This window comes from Natator depressus, chromosome 8 (genome assembly GCF_965152275.1).
Source record: "Natator depressus isolate rNatDep1 chromosome 8, rNatDep2.hap1, whole genome shotgun sequence".
NCBI lineage: Eukaryota > Metazoa > Chordata > Testudines > Cheloniidae > Natator > Natator depressus.
In genome coordinates, this window is record NC_134241.1 from 93,710,044 (window position 1) to 93,731,504 (window position 21,461).

General features: G+C 50.7%; 1 protein-coding gene across 1 annotated transcript; it reads right to left on the reverse strand.

Moving 5' to 3' along the window:
- Positions 1-460: 460 nt before the first annotated feature.
- PCSK9 (proprotein convertase subtilisin/kexin type 9) lies at positions 461-18,768 on the reverse strand. Its single transcript, XM_074961676.1, has 12 exons — positions 18,251-18,768; positions 15,788-15,979; positions 13,464-13,587; positions 12,506-12,639; positions 11,584-11,725; positions 10,776-10,972; positions 10,067-10,250; positions 6,784-6,954; positions 5,590-5,738; positions 5,025-5,205; positions 4,007-4,188; positions 461-3,769 (listed from the first exon to the last, which is right to left on the reverse strand). The coding sequence occupies exons 1-12, from the start codon at positions 18,752-18,754 to the stop codon at positions 3,569-3,571; spliced, it is 2,361 nt and encodes a 786-aa protein (XP_074817777.1). The 5' UTR covers positions 18,755-18,768; the 3' UTR covers positions 461-3,568.
- Between the last annotated feature and the right edge of the window lie 2,693 nt (positions 18,769-21,461).

Sequence of the window (21,461 nt, forward strand, 5' to 3'; positions counted from 1 at the left end):
GCAGATGCCAGCTGACTCCATGCTAAGCTGCTATCTTCTTCTCTTCCCCCTGCAGAGCACACTGCATTGCATGTACTTAAAGCAGAAGTTGGAGAAATGCTACATCATAGAAGCCACCTTTCCCAACCCCATAGCATCCCTACTCGTCGTCTTACAACAGCAAACTGTACTACAGCCACCCTTCTTTAAATGCAGGTTAAGTCCTGCTAGATATATTTTATTTAGTGCACCAAATTGAGATAACTGACTTCTCAGAAAATCCTAGCCAAGGCAATTGTAATTCAAACTGATCGTTTTCCCAGCTCCTTTGTGGGCTATATCTTAAGCTGAGTGCATGGTCCGATTGAGTATCCAAGTCAGTTTAAAGTTCAAACCTTTTACACATTAAAACAGCCCAACTGTTCCCTTATGAAAACTCCATGTACTTCTAAATTAGAGTGCTTATCCGATATTGTTTACTTTGAGACAATAGCTCAAACGTTCTTAGGAGGTTAGTTTTATTATGGATAGGTAAAAGCAGCTTATAAGTAGAATGAATAGAAGCAAATCTGTGAAAGCCTTAATTTAATCAGAGGGACAACAATGTGCTATTTATTAACTGGTAACTTTCCATCTAAGGCCCCATTTAATACAAACCAACAGGAAGGTTATGCAGTTCATTCTTGCAGTCGAATCTTTTTATTCACCACTACGGCTATCGTAGGTACCTGTGTAGAAGAGCTTCACTGTTAGTTCCTCTAGCAGAAGTGACTGATTCTTCCCATGGGCTAACAAGTAGTTGAAGGGTAGGGGTAGATAATTTTGCCCTTCTAGTACCTCTCCTCAGAGGCTCTGTAATGCTACCCTCTAAGAGAGGGTAACGGAAGCACAGAACAGCTACTGTGTCCAAGCTCTCAGCCTGTCACTCAGCGTCTACGCTGTAGTTGGGAGCGACCCTTCCAGCCCCACTCGGCAGCTGTGCACTAGGGGCTCTAGGTAGCGCTGGAGAGGTTCTGCCTCAGGCAAACGTTTGGGTTCTCAAGCCTGCCTGAGCTCCAGCACAAGCTGGACTGTCCACATTGCTGGGTTTAGTGCACTGGCTTGGTTACGTGGGGTGGGAGGCTCGCTCCCAGCTTCATTCAGCACAGCTATACCTTAGTGGGGCCAGGACGACTCCTCGCTGTCCTGTACTTGGTCTAACCTCCTGTGCACCTGAGTGACCTACTTGTCTCCTCTCCTGTCCAAGCAACGTGGATGGCTAAGCACCCTGCAAGTTCCCTGGGAGGTGGATGCCCATTCACAATGCTGAATACAACGGTTAATCTCCTGCCATTTTACACTAAGACGGTTGAGTACACAGATGAACTCCCAAGCTGTGGCATACATCTTTTATTTTAAAAAGACACCATTATCAAATGGGCTGTTTATAAAACTCAGAATAAATATTTTCAAGATACAAATGTAAAAACCACAGTACTATGAAAGCTTTCTTTATAAAAAAAGAACTGGTAATGAATTACAGCACGTTAATTCAAATATATAAACTTCCCAAAAGGAGACCAGTTAAAGCAATACAGGAGGTCGACATTTACACTTCAACTTTCTTTTGCTCTTAAAAAAAAAAAAGCTAACAAAGCAGCAGCAAAAACTCTATCTTTACAGATTAAAATCTGATTAAGCAAGCACTTAAACTAGAGGTTGCAAGCTTGACTAAGAGTAAACTGGGGCCTATTTGCCACACTATTAGGCTACCTTTTGGGAGAGCTAAAGCTCCGAAAAGTGTCAAACTAAATGAGCTAGCCCTGAGGGGCTCTAGTTGAAATCTGAGGAGTAAAGAAAAAAGCCCCCCCAACAGTGCATTTGGTTACAGAGATTTTGGTTTGGCCAAACTGACGATGCAAGTGACTACACCATAAAGATCACTTTTGTACTATAAATGTTACATAAACAATGCATTGTGGGGTCAGGGATTGTAGTGAGATATAAACCAAGCCTGGCTAAACTACGATCATGTCCATTAGCTTTAATGTACTTCCTAGGAATTCATACTGCATTCATCACTGGGGGATTGGTTGTTACCAGCTGATCCCTGCTGGGGGGGCCTAGAGAAGGCGAAGTGATGGTTTCAGTCCAGTTCCTAGTGGCCAGGAGGCTGTATCCCAAAAATAATCAGAACTGACCCTCATGTGGTTGGTCTCAGCTAACGAAGGAAACAGTCCCCGGACGAAGGGCACTATGCCTCATGCACAATTTCTGGACCTGCAGAGAGAACCTCCCCACACTGAGTGATCTGGGCATGGGGATGGTGTGGCCAGGGAGGAGTGCTGTGGAGGCAAAGGACTGCCAACTAGGAGACCCAGAGGAGGCCTGGGCCAAATTCCTGCTGTTGCCACAATGGGGCTAACTCCCTGATGTTCCTCTCTGGTGGGTTTTCCCTGGGGGTGGGCGGTAATTCCCTCTCCAGACCTCCCCTGTCTCAGCAGCTCAGAGGCAGCTAGGTGGGGGAATCCATGGCGCTGCCCACACGGCGCTGTTGTGCACAGAGGCCTTCACTTTGCACATTTCAGTGCCACGACTGCTGGAGCGGGGGTTGTAAGGCACTTGGGGCTCTGCTTGGAGGAAAGACGCTATAGAACAATCAGAAAACAAGAGATTTTACTAGAAACAAAAAAAATTAAAATCCCTGCTGGGGTTTTTGGCTAATTGCAAATCAGAGCATGAGGGCCCTGTGCTACGCCTCCTGGAGGATCAGCCCGAGGGGGGGACTACAGTGGCTTTAAGGCACATTTGGGTGTTGCTGCCAAGGCTGAGACAGCTTAGGCAGCTGAACTGCCTACGGGAGACTGTGCCAGCCAGAATCGCCTTAATGGCAGCCCCTACAGCTTCACCCACACCCCTCACTCTCTGCACTAGGGGATCTAGAGAGAGCCACATAAGTCCAGTTCCTGAGCCAGGGGAATTGTCCCCTTGCCAAACCCAAGGCTTTCACGGCCCCCTCGCTGCCACAGCTGCTCACGGGGGCTATAGCAGGAGGGAGAATCCGTCCCCGAGTGCAGAAAAAGGAAGAGGTGGTAACACAAATACCCACAGAATGCTGCAGAGGTAACCAAGGTACCTAGCAACCACAGCCAAGAACAGTGAAGGGCTTGCTGACCTGGTGCAGTAAATACACCTGCTTCGGTCACCCTCAAACCACTTGACTGACACTGAGCTTATAAACTTGCTGCTTGATAATAGAAACAAAATATGCTTACAAACTGGTGGGCAGGACTTCTTGCCAAATGTCGCCCTGCTAGAATCCATATGTGGTAAATTAGGAGGTCCTGTGGAAGGGGCGGGGGGTGATCTCATCCTCAGGGCGCTGGGATTGAGCATTTCCAGACACCACAACCCTTGCATTTTAGATGTGTTATGACTCCCACCTGCAAGCAATTAGTGATTCTTATTCCATCACGATCAGCCCTGACCGAACTGGGAGTAGTGGCCTCAGCTCTGGAATCTGGAAAGGTGATGGTTTTGGAATGCGTCTTTTTTGGTGTGATGTCAGTTTCGTCTCAGCAGGGGCGCCTTGTGGCCATGGGCACTGTCCTCACTTGTAGTTGGAAGAGTGCTTGTCATTTTCCAAATGTCTGCTTCTGCAGCAGATGGTGATGGCCGCTGCCCCTTTGCCAGCGAGAGCACTCGTTACCACGCAAGTGTCATCCACGGCGTAGGCGCCAAGGGTGCCGGGCCCCCAGGAATACGCATTGCATCCTGTCAGAGTCCAGCCTTCATCACAGGACACTGCCACCTACCAGGAAGAGGGATGGAATCACTCTTTGTGGGGAAATATTAATATGGGTACGATTGCGAACTGGGGTAAGCAGGGACAGCTCCATTTATTTCAATGACTGGATTGATGCTATGTAAAGCAGCTTTATGAGGTGGGGGGGGTTATGAAGAACCGTTAGAATGTGGTAAGAACGATTTCAATAGACAGCTAGCAAAAGGATTCTGAAAATACCTACTGTGATTGGTTCTGCCATACCTTTTCTTGGAAGCCCACGGGTGAATGTTCCTTCACCTGGCATTCAATGCTGGGGGCGTGGCAGCAGGAAGTATGCAAGGTTACATCCGTTCTACCTACGCACTGGTGGTGTCCGGTCTCCATCCTTAGAACGGGTCTGACGTTGTCACTAAACTCTCCAGCAAGAGAATGGGAGCTACAACCTGCCAATAATACAGAACACTTCCAGGTGAATGCTCAAAGCCTGCTCTTGTGAGCAATTAGTTGTCAGGGAAATAAGTTTCTCTTAAAAACATGAAGCAGAAAATAGCATGGAATGGTGCAGGGGCAGCATCTCTGCCAACGCACCTCAAACCGGATATGAAATGCTCCCGGATATCACCAACAGAGGCCGTTCCAGAGTGGACAATGTCAGTCAAACCAGCATGGCGATTGTGATACGTGGGCAAGTACACTCCAGAGGGTAAGACGAGACCCAAAAATTGTACTTGTGACTTAAGCAGGGTGTTTAATTTTGAACGTCAGGGCTAACAGATTATTCATTTTGCAAACCACCAGAAATCCAGGAACTGGAACCCACAAACAACAGCGAGAGGTGCTCTGAGCCACTGAAACTGTCAGCATGCTAAGGGAATGTGTGTGTCACAATCTCCCATACAAGGAGAACATGAAGTACTGGGAACAGAAACTGAAGTATCAGCTAGCTGCTTAGTTCAGGAACTATCAAACCAGCCTATACAGCACAAAAATAAGACCACGGATATAAATTAATCCAAGGACCTCCAAGCACTTTGTAAATATTCAACTGAACTTCCCAAGTGAATGTAGCAGGATTATTCTGGTTGCACAGGTGACTAGGCGGAGAGGGCGTTTGATAAATTATAAGAAGTTGGAATTAACCCTAAGACTCCCAAGAGTTCCTTTAAATTGGGTATCTCACTTATAAACAGAATGGGCTGGTCCAGCCTCAGACAGCAGAGAGTAAGGTTGGATCAAGTATTACTACTCTAGTTGTCATCAGCAAGACAGCCTACCATACCTGTCAAAACATGGTTCTCCTTGGAGCAGCCCACTCCAGTTGTCGAAGTACCATCTGCAGTCTGGGAGCTGGTGTGAATCTGGCAGTCAGCTTTGGGCCAAATGCAACACCTCGCTATAGCGTAGACACCATGGCCGCCAAATGCATTGTGAGCCACACACTGCTTCCTGCCTCCATGAACCTACAATTCAGAAGGCACCATTGTAAGGCAACGTTTCCGACGTTTCTAGTCCCTGCTCAGGGGAGCTATAGGAGCCTTGAGGTTGTTCCCCACACACACTATTTGCTAAGGGACAAATCCGACAGCCCTGATGGAGACCAAATGCCTCTGGAGTGCTGGAAGGTTTTGCCTGCGTAAGGCCTGATGGGTGGGATCCTCAATGAACTATTGGGTCCTAGGCTGAGGCCTAGATGCTAAGATATTTAGGGGCCGGACTCCCACTGAAATCAATGGGCGTCAGGCACCTATGTACCTCCTGAGGAACGGCCTGAGAGATTTCAACAGGACATGAGATGCATGAGGGTCAACTGCAGCACCCCAAACCTCCCCGCCGTGGAGCATCACCTCAATACGCTCTCCTCGCCGCTTGCCATTCGTGGAGAAGCTTGAGCAGCTGAGCATCTCCTCGTTCCCACTGCAGCGCACGACAGCTGTCGCAGAGCGAGTGGACCCGGACGGGGCAGACCACACGGAGCGGCAATACAACTGCTCACCTGAAAAGGGACGGCTCAGTCATCAGTCCCGTGCAGCAGGTTTGCTTCCCGTCGATGCCGCGTCCTCAGGAGCACATGGAATGCGCCAGGGGCCACGTTCAGTCACGTGAGTAAGTAAAATGGCAACAAGTGGGCTCAGTTCTGCACCAAGCAGCACGTATCGCTGACCACAAGGGGTTTCAGAATGAGAGCAAGCCCCGCTGCGCTCTCTACGTGCACAAACTCCCTGCCAACTTCTGAAAACCGGACCCTTCTGCCCTGCCCCAGCTCTGCCTAGTCCCCCCAAGGCCCCGCCCCCTGCTCTGCCTACTCCCGCCAAAGCCCCGCCCCCTGCTTGCTCACTGCTCTCCCTCCTCCCCCTTCCAAGTCGCTTGATCCTTTCCTCCTCCCTTCCCCTGCGCAGCTGGGCTCCCTTTGCTCTGGGGCTGGGATGGGAGCTGCGGCCTGAGGAGGAGCCTGCTGCCTGCCTGCCCATGAGATGCAGGTAGGAAGCAGCCTCGGCTAAGCAGGGACTGCTGGGGGTTGATGACCTAGCGTCTCACCTGCCACCCTGCCCGCAGTAACCGGGCTTTTGGTGTCCAGTCAGTACATCTTTTCAGTCCCCTTTCTGACTAGACTTTGTGGGTGAAAACCAGCCACATGGCAACCCTATGTGACTTTCTTTGCACAAATCCAGCACAGTCAAGTCACTAGGGATAACTTACCTTAGGCCTACAATGCAATTAAAAACACGCAGCTGGCCCATGTCTGCTGACTCGGGCTGGTGCTAAGGGACTGTTTAATTGCAATGTAGATGCTCTGGCTCAGGCTGCAGCCCGAGGTCTGGAGCCCCCACGCCCCAACATCTACACCATAATTAAACAGCTGGCACGGGCCATCTGTGTGGTTTTCATTGCAGTGTAGACGTATCCTTAGAAGAGAATTCCAGCCCCTAAGTGGGTGTTGTTTCAGTCATGCACAGCTCAGCCTTAGTACCACGGCAATGCTGTCACCTTGAGCCTCTCTCTTGGCTGCACATCTGCCCCAGGAAGCGTGCGTGACTTACCTGCCATGAATTTGCTGGGCAGTCCTGCCACTCTGTTGGGCGTGACCAGCCTCTGGCCTTCAGGAAACCAAGCCTCATTGATAACGTTTTTGATGGAGAAGTGAATTAGCCTTTGCCTCAGCTCAGAGAGCGTCAGAGCAGAGTCGGTGTTCAGAACCATGGCTGCGATGCCTAGGAGAGATGCACACACGCCATTTCGGTTTTAAAATGCGGATTTGAAGGTGAGAACGCGTATAGAAAGCCCTGGAGAATATACAGGCAAGCAGCAGCGTGTCTGCTTTAGATTACACCTCCAGGTGCCAGGTCTGCTTACACCTGGCAACGCCATTGCAGAATTTGTGTCACCAAAACCAACACTTGTATTTGCACTGCAGCTATGTCAATTCAGAACCAGGCACATTTCAAAGGGGGAGAGAGACCTGACCACCTACCATGGATCATCAGTTTGAACCCAGGATCTCTCACACTAAAAGCAAGAGCTTCTACTTCCCAACCTAGCCCCTACTAGCTATCGTCAGCTCACAAGCCTCCTTTGTAGATCAGCCACTAGCAGGGGACAAAGACCCATACTGAGGTCACGTGAATGACATGCGCACTGTCCTTGGAGCAGACATACAGGAGTACCTGAGACTGTGATCGTCACATGGTGTAATGAAGAGGGAATGTTGGGAATATTTTTATGATGCCTATGCATGCCTCAGTTTCCCCCTGTGCTTTGCACTGCTGTGCACGAACTGTGAAGGTTACACAGCTACTCTTGGGATAGAACAGAGCACATTAAGTGTTGAGTCACATAACTGCTGGGGATGGTATGAATGGGTCATCTAAGGACAGGCTAAGACCGACCCATATCAATGGAGGATCCAGAAAGAGAGTGGGAACCCCAATGGCCAGAACATTCATAACTACCAACCAAGAGGGAGGAGATTTTCCCCCACTCCTCGCCCGGAAGCAGAGCAAAACCGCAGCTGGAGAACCAAGGGAGAAGGTGCCAGGTGCCTGGGTTAAGAGCTGGCCTTTGGAGACACACACACAGACCTGGGGCCAAGGACAAAGGGACAGAGACTGGGAGAGCAAGACAAGATGGCTTTCACCACGGCCAAGCCAGACTCTGTCTTCACCTTTTCCTCTCTTTGCTAACCGAAGGACTGTTCGATGCTGTAGGACAGGTGCCAACTAAATTGTTAGCTTGTTTTGGAGAGGCAGCCTAGGGTGGCTGCAAATAAGCACGGTGCCCTGAAGGAGCACCGTACAAGCCTCCCAAAGGAGTCTGGCTTGGATGGATTCACTGCAGGAAGCCATGGATCACTGGCACCTACAAGCCCAGTTGCAGAGTCTCAGAGGCCACGGGCTTGCCCCTGTGGCTCTATTGGAGTCCTTGGGGCCCAGCCCACAAAAGGGGTCACTGCCAAAGGGGTCACTGCCAGGCTGGGGGGATGCACCAGACGCTGTGGATCTGTGACACGTGGCTACTGGGTCACTGACGACACTGCACCAGATGAGCTCTCCATTCGGGACTGGACCTCATCACACCCTGGATATCATGCCGCCCCTTCAGTCATACTCCAGTGCAGCGCCGGCCTTCCATTTCACTCTGCGATTCATCAGGAAAGAAGGAAGTTCTGCTTTGCAAAACCAATATTCTCCCAACGGGATCCCACATTTGAGATCCTTAAACTTAACCTCCAGGCAGAAACATTTCAATGCACAAGCTCAGGTTTCTTCTTCATTTAATTCTTCGCTGATATACAGCAGCCTGATGGAGGGAGGTGCACGAGGAAAGAATCATCTAGGGAACCACAGGTCCCTGCAGCCTCCTCTCCACAGCATCAGCTTCAAAACCAGTTCACTCCCCTAAATGTTCCCATTAAAAATGTTAGTGACCTAGCATCAAAAAAACTTGTTGCCATCTGAGACTATTTTCCCCTAACATAACCTGCCGCCTAATTGAAAGCGTTCTTTCCTCATCGTAAACGTTTTCTCTTCTTCCCCTGCCTGTTCATCCTGTAGGGACTCATACTCTACAATCCCACTAGGACAGAGCGTGTGTATTTATGGTCTGAGACGGAAACGTGTTGACAGTTAACAGCACTCAGCCTTGGGCCCAGGAATCCACAAGACACATCACTATTAGATCGTAGCACACAGCCGGGCATTTCCCATTGCTTAATCAGGGCACAGGCATGGATCTGCATGAAGCTGCTTTGTAAGGCTGGAGACGGGGCGGGGGCAGAAACTGATGTACAGATGTAGATGGACAGCACAGGGAGGGCCTTGCCCGATGTGGCCCAGATGCCACAGTACGTCTACACTGCAAAGAAAAACCCACAGCGCGGGCCAGTTGAGTCAGGCTTGCAAGGGCTTAGGCTGTGGGACTAAAATTGCTGCACAGATGTTCCCATTTGGGCTGGACCCCAGGCTCTGAAATGCGGTAAGCAGGGCGGGTTTCAGAGCCCTGGTTCCAGCCCGAGTGGGAACGTTTACACCGCTATTTTTAGCCCCCAGCCTGAGTCAATTGACCCAGGCTCTGAACCTTGGTGCCATGGGATTTTCTTTGCAGTGTAAATGTACTCACAGTCCATACCAATGGTAGCTCTGGGCCGTGGCTGTCAAATAGTGTAGCATCAGGCCATGCACTGACTGCTTGCAGCCCTGTGTACTGTAGTTTTATCTTACGCCTTCCCCTGGGGCAGCACGATGCTTGTTTTGTCTGTAGGGCCCCACCTACACTGCATGACTCTGGTCACCTTCCAGCAGCCTCAGAAACAAATCACCTGATTGCAACCAAGTCCTGCCTTGTCTTTACTACAAGAGACACAGCAGTTGTTACCTGAGAGGGATAAAACACGGCTCCGCTTTGCAGCACCGATTAGTATATGGCAAAGCCTAGAAGCCCCAATGGAGAGCAGGCCTCCATTGCGCTAGGCGCTGTACAAACACATAACAGGAGACAGCCCCTGCCCCACTGAGCTACACAGACAAAGGACTATTATCCTAGTGTCACAGATGGTGAATTGAGGCACAGAGAACTTAAGTGACTTTCCCCAGGTAACACAGGAAACTCAAGTCCAATGCCTCCCCGCTCCTGTCCGAGGAACTAGGACTCATGTTTTAACCACACCCCCGAAGAGCGATAGAACCCAGTTCTGCCCAGGTTGCGCTTGTGCTAGTCAACGTAATGTGCTTTGCTGGGGATGGTTCATTTTTACCCTGCTAGGCACACGGTCACACAGCCACTACTGCTTGATCCTATTGTTGCATTTAAAAAATACAATCGATTCACCTGCCACGTGTGCAGCGGCTTGGGACGTCCCACTCTGGGAAGTGAAGCAGGTGCTGCAGTCGCTGGAGGCCCCTATGATATCGTCGCCTGGGGCAAAGACATCCACACACCGGCCAAAGTTTGTTCCTAAGGCTCCCATGGAAGCAGGCTGGTCCTGGAAGTCGGTTGCCCCGACAGTGATCACCTGAAGGTTAGAGCACAATGACACGAGTCAACTGGGACGTCAGCAGCGAACGGATTGTCCATAATTGCATTAAAAGTCCCAAACCAATCCACCCCGGCCTGTACAATTCCTCCTGCTCACCAGGGTGAAAGCTATTGAATAATGTTTTGCCTTCACAGGAACACAAAACCACGCCCCTCCTTCAGGATTAGAGGAATTGTAAATGACTAGGACGATATAATTCCCCAGGGAGACTCAAAGTTCATTGAAAGGGTGGGGATAGTTAGGAGCCCAGAGCTCCTTCCAGCAGGAGCGATGTGCTTCGGGGCCCCCTCCCCACACCAAACAAACTGCGGTGGGGACTCTGACCCATAGCACGCTTTGTCCAAAGGGCAGGACATTCTACACCAAAAGAAACTGAGGCACAGATGGGGTGACATGCCTTGATCAAGGCCAGACGACAGCAAACCTGTGGCAGAGTCAAGAATAGAAGCCAGGTCTCTCAGTACCCACTCAGTCAGTGAAAGCAGTGTCCTAGCCCCATACCTCTGGTTCAGATGCAGGTGAGTACAAGCAGGCATCCTCCTTGTAGTTGCCAGCTGCAGCAATCATTACCACTCCCGTCTGCACCATCAGCCGACAAGCTGCATTCAAAACACGGCTGTAACCTCCAGCAAAGGGGAGCAACACCACCAAAGGGGTGTAGGGCTGGGCAGTCAGGGTCTTCTTGATAAACTCCAGACCTGTTGATCAAGCACAAATGAAGCGGACAGAAACCGATCACAGAAAAGGACAGCACTAATGACTCGCATCCTGCTAGCTGGGAAGTGGGGGGCCAGATTCAGCTCTCCCCTCCAGCTGGAAAGAAGCAAGATCCTTTTCCGGAAAACATCCTTAGCAATAAAATACAGGGAAAGAGACTTGGTGAATCAGCAACTGTTCCTCAGTACAGGCGAGCAGGCTGATGGGATGAGTCAACAGAACCCCAGCAGAGGTGCCCTCCGGGAGGGGCTCTCCTTCCAGTGAGGTTAGGAAAAGCGGTTAACCCCTTGTTCACTCGGGACAAGTGCACCCTGTCACAGAGTGTTCAGAGGCACATCACAGTGAGGTGCTAAAGGTCAGTTTCAAAAGAGCTCAGCAGATTGGGTGTGGGGCACTTCTGAAAATCCACTTCTCAGGTGCCTAAATGGGAGTTGAGCGCTTCTGACAATCTGACCCCATGGGCCTGAGCCAAGTGCCACTGAAGCCAACAGGCGTTGGCTTTCAGTGGGCGTTGAATCGGCCCCTAAAATCCCAACTGTCCAATCAGGCTCTCATGAGTTAGACACTACACACCTCAATGGTTCTTACTCACCAATCAGGGTCCCGCTGACCGTGCCCTTGCCTTGGCAATTAAGCACCCTAAGGCTGCGAACGCTGGCTCCCTTAGCCACGCCAGCGTCCCTCCCGCTCACCACGCCGGCCATGTGGGTTCCGTGGCTATCGCACTTGCTGGCCTGCCAGAGAGGGGAAGTCAAGCAAGGCAGCGAACGTTTCCAGAACCATCCCATGCATTGGCACCAATACACACACTTGGGGCCCAATCCTGCAAACACTCACACGCACGATAGTGCTTCCACTGACATCAATACAGAGAGACTCATGCATGTTGGTGCATGCAGGATCAGGCCCTTTATTTGCTACCACCATTTCTATCATTACACTTTTATGCTATTCTCTAGCATATTAGCCATTTTCAGTGATACAGCTGCTAAATAACACAGGAATTGCTCGCGGGGTCAGACCCATTGTCCATCTAGCCCAGTATCCTGTCAGACAGTGGCTAGCAGCAGATGCTTCACAGGAAGGTTCAAGACGTGGGACAATCTGCCCCCCATGAAGGTTTGATCCTGATCCCTAGTAGTTAGAGACTGGCCTAACCCCTGAAGCATGAGGTTTTATCCCTTCCAAAATTCTTTCTTTGCATTAACTCTGGATAGTCTCGTTATCCATATAACCATCCTTGATGGGCACCCTCCAATCCCACTGAAGGCCCCGGGCTGTGAACTTGAGATGCAGGTGTTCTTATGCTTAGCAAATCTAAGAGAGATCAAAGGCTAACACATAATAGTGGGCAGAGTCCTATAGAGAGGGGTGGCAATTGTGCAGGGTGCCAGCATGCTTCTGTTGCCCTGGGTTTGGGATGCTCACATTACTCTTACGTCAGCTGGGCCCCATTCCAATCACCACAGGCAGTGAGAGCCCAGGGCCCTGACAGAGCCCATAGGCTCGCTCACCTGTCTGTGAAAGCGCGTGCCGTCCTCCTCTGGCACGTTCTCGAAGTCCGTCACAAACACTCTGCCCTCTATCTCCCGATGGTTGCTCTGGATGCTGGTGTCTAGCAGGTAAACCTCAACCAGATCTCCTTTATCTACCAAACACAAGCCATGGCACAGTCAGTGTGAAAGGCAGCAGTGCCCTCAGAAAGCACACACACCGTTATGGCCAGAGCAGTCGTAGCTGTCATCAGCCCAGCACTCTAGCCGATGACACAGATGTTTTCTGGGCACTGCCATCTTACAAACCACATGGCTACATTTTTACAGCCAAGTTATCAATTCCTGCAAACAGTGGCTTGCAAGGGAAACAACAACAAACAATGCATCCATCCAGTGCCTATATAGGGCCCAATCCTGCAAACTCTGCATGCACACAGCTCCCACTGACTTCCAGGGTAGTTATGCAAGCTCCCTGGCCCCCCAGAACCATAGCTATAGCAGTTTCTTCGTTTCTCGACTCCATCCTCCTAAGGATGCGCACAAGGCGCCAACGACCTGCAGGGAGAGCAGGAGAAAACAATGTAGACCAAGGGCTCTGCTCCAGATGTTGCCAACCTGCCCCGTCCTCACATGGTAAATGTATCCCAGATTTGGAGGGGAAGGTTACCATAGGTTACCATGGCTCGGCCCCCTCCCTAGCAAGCCACGCCCCCTCAAAAGCTCAGAGTGCCAAAGACGCCAACAAACTCCCTGGAGAAGAGGACATCGGTCCCCCTGGGGTAGGAAGAAAGGTTGTGTCCGAGATTCGTGTTCTCTCACTTTTCTGCACACACTTGGAACTACATTTGCGCAGGTTTCCTACCTTCTCTGCATGCATTTGGAGGGTGCAATTTTGCCTCTGGAAATCATCTCCTGCCCCATGAATTCTCCTTTAAAATAAATTCAAATAAGGGGGGGGGAGGAGAAGAGCCCTTACTGGGAGGGTTATATTCGCCAGACTTGTACTGTGCTGGGACGATCCTGCCGAGGTTCCAGGGAATGCTCTGAGCAAACACGTAGGAGTCCTCTTCAATGTAATCAACGTGCGGCAGCCGCAAAGCCTGTGCAAAAGAAACATCACAGAGAGATGGCATGGACACACCCTAGCTACTGAGTACTCGGTGCACACCACGCAGAACAGGAACAACGTGGGATGCGCTCAGCTGTTCTCTCTAGCAGCTTCCTTGCACCGGGCCAGGGAAAGATTGCAGCTGCCCAAGGCAGGTGGCTTATTCTCTCCTAGGCTCTGATGCTGCACGACTGAAGCTGATGAGGGCTGAGTGCTCAACTGGTCAAAGCCCAACCAGCAGGATGACGCACCCACAGAGCTTTATTTGTCGAATGTGGGGAAAAAAAACAACCTCAACTCAATCCCAGACTCAGAGCTGCATATGAGGAGCCAAACATTCTGTGGGTGTAAACTGATGCCCTGGAGTCAGCGACGCTGCACCAGTTCACAGCAGTGGAGAAAGTAGTCCTCAGTCCGAGTCCGAGAGCAGGGTTTGTTACTCCAGGCATTCCAGCTCCATTAGCGCCAGTTCCGTAGCTGTACTACGGAAGCCTGCACAAGGGACGAAGAACTGACACCATGGGAGACGGGGCCATGCCGTAGGCTCGATTTCCAGTGGGACCTGGCTCTAAGACTGAGGATGGTCACAATGAGTTTCACAATATTCTTGATGTGCCCATTCCGGACTGTCCAGCCCCGCCCACATGACCAGTATCTTCCACTAGGGTGGGACAGCTCCAAGCAGAGGTGCAACCACAGACAAAATGCTGGTAGAGAGCAGGAGCCTCCTAATGCATTGAGGTGGCCACTTACAAGATACTAAACCGCCAGCAGTTGTCCCTGTAGCTCCAAGGTTGTGCCCTTTGTAGCCCTTGCTAGAATACACATGTACCACAGTGACCCTTCTTTCCTGGGAGCAGTGCTGGATGCAGCTCCCTGCAGAGCTCATCAATGCCACTTGCTCTGGAAGGCACAGAGGGGTTCCTAGAGACATAGGAAGGATGGTCTGATGGCTAAGGCACAGATCTGGCTGTCAGGGAATTCGGGTTCTAGGCCTCACTCTACCACATTCATTTACTAATTTCTGCGCCTCAGCTCTGTGAGGTTCTATTCAGCAAAGCACTCTGAGGTCCTCTGGCAGGTGCAAAGGGGAATTACAGAGACCCGTGCCAGGCACTCCCTCTGCCAGGGGTGGCAGTGCTGCCCTGGGAGCAAAGGGCTGGCCTCAGACCTCAAACTCAAGTCGCTATGTGGTAACACGCTCACACGACCCCTGACAGCATGACGGACCACATCTGCAACTGCAAAACGATTGTCCTAAAGCAGCGAAAACAAAGAACTTGTGAATGGCCCAGGCTCCTAAATCTGTAGCAGCCCAGTGAAGAGAGAACATAAAGTAAAACAGCTCCTTAACTGAATTTCTTCTCCTGGGGAAATCCCATGTTCTTCTCACAGTCACCTCCTCAGAAGAGGAGCACTGTATTGCCTCTGCTTAAATGCAAGTTACGCCCACGTGCTCTTTGATCAGTGAAGACATATGACTAGCAGCCACAAGTCTGTATCCAGCCATGTGGGTGGAGTACCTGGGACTTGCATCACCTTGGATTCCTGACTGGATCTACCTTACTTTGGATTCTTTCCGAGTTTTACAGACCCACCATTTACAATTTGTTTCAAATATCAGTGAGATCCCACACAAAGCAGCAGGCATCGGAAAGCAGGTATGCAAAATCAGGGCAATGACTTTTGTCAGATTGGGAAGGGACAGTGGAATTGCCGGACGGGTCAGACCCAAGGTCCACCTAATCTGGATTCTGTCTTGAACAGTGGTCAGCACCAGATGCTTCAGAGGAAATTACAAAAAGTCTCATGCAGGTAGTTATGGAATAATCAACCCACAGGAAAGTGTCTTCCTTAAACCCATAAATTAGAGATTAGTTTATGCCCTGAAGCATGAGGATTTACAAATCTTGCAAACTTGTGGATGGAGAGGTGGGTATTTTAATCCTTACTCTTGCAACTCTAGATGTTCTCACTATCTAGACAGACAAACATTCTCTAGGTTGTATCCTTTTACTTCCAGCATATGCTGCTTTCCTGCCTTTCAATGTACATGGTTCTTGCCTCAAACAGAATTGTTACCACTGGGAAAAAAAACCTACTCTCCACACTGCCTGCCCTACCCCAGATGCCTCCGAACAGAAAACAAAACCAGTGCAGGCTGAAAAGACAGATGTGCAACATCCTCTTACCATATCCAGCACATCACTGCTCATCTTTACAAGAAATCCCTGGAACAGATCCTGGAAGATGTGAAGGATTTTGGTTAGGTAGCCATGCTTCGCTGCTCGAGCTTGCAGCCTGCGGATGGTTCTCTCTGTCTGGGATTTATGAGTTTCCTCCTTCAGCACCACTATGTACTGCCCGGGTAATCTCCACATGTCCTGAATTTAAACAAGCAGAAGCAGATTTTTCAAAGCCATGCACCTTCACAGAGCAAACACTGCTGTTCAAATTCTCACTGCAAGCTCAGACACTTGAGCTGTTAGTTTAATCAGCACAGCAGAGTTCATTTTGTAATGTAATCTACACATGATCTAAAGGAAGGAACTGGGTGCAGTATTGTGAGCCCTAACTATTCAAAAATCATGAGATTGGCTTCACAGTCATGAGATTTTTTTAAAAAATAATTTAGGTTTTCTTTGGCTTCTGGTTTTTGAGTCTGCAGAGCCCACACGGATCACATTTTCAAACTGTCCTCTGCAACCGGAAGGGCTAGAAACTTACAAAACAAAAGGGAGATTTTTACATCATCACTTGACTCCAGGAGCTGGGACTTGAAGAAGAATTTACGAGAGCAGGCAACACCATGAATGCACTGAGCCTGTATTATTCTCATGGAGAGGCACTGAGCTCTCGCAGCTGCAGATGAAGTAGTCATGGGGAGATGCAGGTGCCAGGCCCATTCAGAGCTTAACAGGGGAATGAAATACCCCACACTTCTCATTAAACTGCATGGACACAGTCGCCATGGCAGCTGCATTATACTCAGAAAACATCTTACCAAGTCCCCAAACAGTGTGAAATCACCACTTCATCATGGGGAGGTAGAAGGCAAGAATGGGGGTTAAGTGGACAGTCTAGCAGGTCAGCGGGTGGGACACCAACCCAGCCCCATCCCATATGCTCAATTCCACCCTCAGTGACCAGAACCCTCCCACACTCTCAGGACAAGCCAACCGCCCTCCTGCCCAAATTTTTCTGTACCTGCAGCTCCCTGCATCACTTACCAAACCCTGCCCTCCTCAAGGGGAAGAAAAGGGTCCCCCCAGAGCTCTGTTTCTAAAGTCACGCAGTTGGGTCTAAAAGGGCTTAAGAGCCTGCTCCCGAAAGAGGTAGAAAAGAAACTACGAGGCCAGGTCCACAGCCTAAAGACACCAGCCCATCGTAGCTGCAACAAGTTAGCGCCACAAGTCACTGCCTGCCCCCGCACACCAATGTGCCTTCCCTAAACCTCCTTCCCAAGCATGGCTGCTTTGCAACCCCGCACGCTCCACAGCGCAAAGCCGCTCTCCAGAACAGGGGGCGCGTGGCTTTATTTATTTGATTTCTCTGGCTGTCACAGGACACAAGAGACACTCAACAGACTCCCAGGGAGCTCACACCAAGAAGGTGGCATGCGCCCATCCCTCTTGCCATCCCCTGGCACCGTCGCCTCTCGCCTGCTGCCCAAGAGGCTGCAGGCACGTCAGCTCCGTCTCTGCCCCTCCTTTATGCCGAGATCCACCTGATCACCACCACAACCCAGCGCTAACATAGAGACCTTTTATCAGGAGGTCCCGCAGGTGGGCACGCAGCGGTGCAGCTAAAACCAGCAAAAATCATTTGATTCTTTGCAACAGTTTGTTTTATTCATTTCATCCGCGGGTGGGGGAGGGGGGGAGGAAGATCCTGCCCCCCTGGAGAGGGAGGCTTGGGGGAGAATCAGGTCCTGCCCTTGCGGGTGGGGCAGCCTCTCCTGGGGGAAGTGGGGGCTCTTGCCCCTGAGGGATTGGAGGCCTTGGGGGTGGGAAGAGAGCTGCGTCCTGCCCAGCAGCGCGGGAACCATTTTTATAGTGGGGGTGCTGAACCAAACGGGTGTATGATGGAAACCATTTCAAGCTACGGCACCCCTCGTTCCAGCACTTACGGTCTCCCCGCCCCCCGAGGGAGTCGAGTCCTGCCCCCAGAAGGAGAGCGGGGGGCGGGGGAGTCGAGTCCTACCACGGGGTGGGGTTGCAGATGGAGCCTCACCCCGCAGCGACGGCTCCAAGTCTCCTGCCCCACGGGGCCGCTCAGGTTTGGCCGCACGGCGGAGAGGGGGGAGCCCAGGCGCCAGGGGGCCGTGGCCGGAGCTGGGCAGCCCCGGGGGCAGACGCCGGCGCGGCGGGGCGAGCTCTTCGTTTGGTCTGCATGTGCGTGGCACGCAGAGCCACGTGCAGGGGCCAGGGAACCGGAGCCCCCCCCCCACGCGGCTAAGGGACTTGCCCGAGGTCAGCCGAGGAGCCAGAGGCAGAGCCAGAAAGCGGCTCCCCCGGCCTCGCGCCCTACCGCCGCGGCTCCCCGGCCTCGCAGCTCAAGCGCCCCTCCTGCACCAGGCGGCTCCCCGGCCCCGGGCTCCAGCCCCCCTTCCCCGCCACCCAGCCCGCTCTGCCGCCAGCCCCGACGCCGCTCACCTTGTTCGTCCTGTAGAAAGCGGCCGAGCCCAGCTGCCTCCCGACCTCCGTCTGGTTTTCCTCCTCCGAGGGGAAGGACAGCGCCAGCTCGTCGTCCTCGTCGTGCTCCTCCTCAGCGGCGGGGCCCGGGGCCAGCAGGGCCAGCGTGCCCAGCAGCAGCAGAGCGCGGGGGCAGCGGCCCATGCTCCGGGGAGCCTTAGAACCCAGGGAGCGGCGGCCGCAGAGCCTAGAACCCGGCTCGAAGGCGCGAGGCGGAGCCCAGAATCCGGGGCGCGCGGAGCCTTTGGGGGCGCGCGGGCTGAGCTCTGTGGGGACCCCGGCAGGGAGCGCGATCGGCTCCCCCGGCTGCTCCTGCAGCGGCTGAGTCGGATTCGCGAACGGCGAGTGCTCCCCTCGCGCACACGCTCGGTGTGGCCACTTCCCCCCCTCACACTTCCACGTGCTTCCCGAAATCTTTTGGGCGTGGATGTGCCGGATCACGCCACTATTGTCCCATCGGACCATTCTAGCTTGTTAAACATTAATTGGAGTTTTACTTATCCATTGAGATCAGGTTTCTGCCCCTTTTTTCTTTCCTGGCGTCATATTACAGGATTATTTAAGAAAAAAAAAAAAAAAGAATACCATTCACAGCTTGAGGAAGAAAAACGCAGATTTTTCTGTGCATGAGCCACTCCAAATACACCAAGGAGAACAGTCTAATTAAATGCACCTGGGCAGTGATTGCATGTAATAGACATTGCTGTATTTTATACTTGTAATGTGCATGCAGTTTTATGCACACATATTACAAACTAGCAAACAGTCCTACTGTGGGTTATTGTATTGCTACCACATACAAGAAATAGTTGATTCCAGTTCTCCAGAGTATAATAAATTAACATTTTCCCAGTACTTTGATCCTAGGAAAGTATATTTTCCAAGGGCAACGCAGGCGTATCCCACAATTGTACTGAGCCTAGCCACAAGTAAATGCTAACATTAAAACAGCAACATACACAGACATACCAAATTAGCCCAGCTAGGGACAAAGCCTCCTGACTGCAAGTCCTATAAATAAAACAGAGCATGGGGAAATGAATTTGTGTTTTTTTTTTAATTAGCTGGCAAAAATAAAGGGTTAACAAAATCCATTACTAGAACACACACTCCACCAGACAAACTGTCCAGAGGAGGGGCAGCAGTTATGTGGACATCCTGACGTCCCACAAAAGACACAAATAGTAGAAGCTTTGGAAAAGAATCAACCTTAAAACCAGCTAGTACAGTTCTGCATGATCCTTAGGGCAGGGATTCAGTGCTTTGCTTGTCACACATCACCTACTGTAAAAACCTAGGATTAAGGCAGACAGAATAAAATGGCTGCTCCATAAAATCCAGAGTGACCTGCAAACTAATCCCTGCAAAGATCTAGCTAAATTTGGAGTGAGATGAAAGCTGTCCCCAGGAAATAATAACGTCATGATAAGAGAACCCACTCAGTCCACCAGAACATGCCCTATGTATCTATCTTGGTTATCACTTTGCTGCATCTTCTCCTTTGAACAAGTGAATAGCAAACTCAGAGCCATCACTGGCAACCTGCAGAATAACCCACGTAAGACAACAGAAAAGCCATCACCAGGAGGTGACATTGGCACACTGTCCCTAGCAAGGCACCACAGTAGGGCAGCAGGATCTGTGAACATTTACAAGCAACATGATTACAGCTGCAGGTTTGTCACAGCAGGGGAAAAAATTAATGGAAAGTGTGATCTTCCTATTTGACCGGGATCTTTTTGTGTGTCCGTGACTTACCCTGCAGCTGCAGCTCCTGTCCCGTGGGGCTGGGACTAGCTCCCCGCTCTGGGCATTGCAACCCAGTTGTGGGGTCACAGATTTGGCTCAGATTTGTCCCAGCCACCCCTGCATCATGATGGCGAGGAGCGAGGTAGCAGGCCAAACCTAAGTGGCACTGCAATCCAGCATGCCAGGTCGCGGCACCTGGAGCAAAGAGCCAGGTTCAGCCCTGCAGGGCACAGGAGCCACTACTGCCCAGGGTGAATGTGTGGTGGGCTCGTTTTCCAGCCCCTGCCTCCCTTCCCTTCTAAGCCAGGATTAAGGTTGGGGTGCAGGGGCAGAGGATGCTGCTGGGGGTAGTCAGTACCCCATTGTTTGTCAGGGCATGTTTAATCAAAAATCGTAGCACAGACACTAAACCCATGACTTTTACTAAATTTACCATGACTGTGATTTTTGATAAAAAAAATGCCATGACAAATCTGGAACCCTCAACATGATAATTCAGTGCTTTGCACCAAGAAAAGAAACAAAAAGAAAGAAACTTTGGTCCATCGTATACCTTGAAATGGAACTTCTCTCTCTATACAAAAGAAACCAGACTCCAAGTAACTCTAAGCATTACTATTTTTAGGCAAATCATTATAGCATGAGAACTAATTGCAGCTCAGTACTATTAAATCTTTGCTGAGAAATGGGCCAACACTGCTAGTCTTCTGTGACATTTATCAGGGGTCGGTTGGGGGAATTTCGTTCAGGAATTCTCCTTAAAAACTGATGCCATGTTGTGGCCCCTATGTTTGCAAGGAAGCAAAGAATTAGAAAGGTTCAAGTGTAATAACATTACAGAGAGGGGGAAGAAGAGATCCCTCCCTAACCCTAATATATTCTGCTCAGGACATTTTATTTTTGATGTTGAGAACAAAAATCTAACTGAGACTTTTCATGTATTAGTGAGAGAGCTGGCAAATCAAAGGTGGAAGCTCAACAACAGTTTTCAGAGGAAGGGGTTTGTAAGTTGCTTATGGGCTTCCTCCGGAGATGAATTTTCATGAAGGACTCTAATCCTGTTTAGGAATTTTTACAGGCGCGTCACACACTGCAATGATTTTTTCCCCCCAGTGTTCTGGTCTATATTTTTGGGCAGCTGTCAGGATTTCTTTGCAAATCTTTGCTACCAAACCATTAGGAAATGTTTAAAATATCTGCATGAGGACAGTGTATTTATATAGAGCATCTTTGAGGCAGGAAGCCCTCAAAAATTTACCCTAGTTTAGTCCAATATATACTGCATATTGGAAGGCTCATTCAGAGATGCCGATTAGTTCAATACACTGGGCCTCAGGAGACCTGCGTCCTGTTCCCAGCCCTGCCACTGACCTTCTGGATGACCTGGGGCAAGTGACTTCACCTCTCTGTGCCTCAGTGTCCC

What these genes read in the sequence shown, in the direction of transcription:
- PCSK9 (XM_074961676.1), bottom strand. Translation starts at nt 18,754, where the DNA reads ATGGTCCGATGGGACAATAGTGGCGTGATCCGGCACATCCACGCCCAA. An exon ending in AGCCGCTGCACACGTGGCAG is followed by an intron (nt 6,955 to 10,066) that starts GTGAATCGATTG and finishes CATCTCTCCTAG; the next exon opens with GCATCGCAGCCATGGTTCTG. An exon ending in GGAGAACCATGTTTTGACAG is followed by an intron (nt 4,189 to 5,024) that starts GTATGGTAGGCT and finishes TATTATTGGCAG; the next exon opens with GTTGTAGCTCCCATTCTCTT.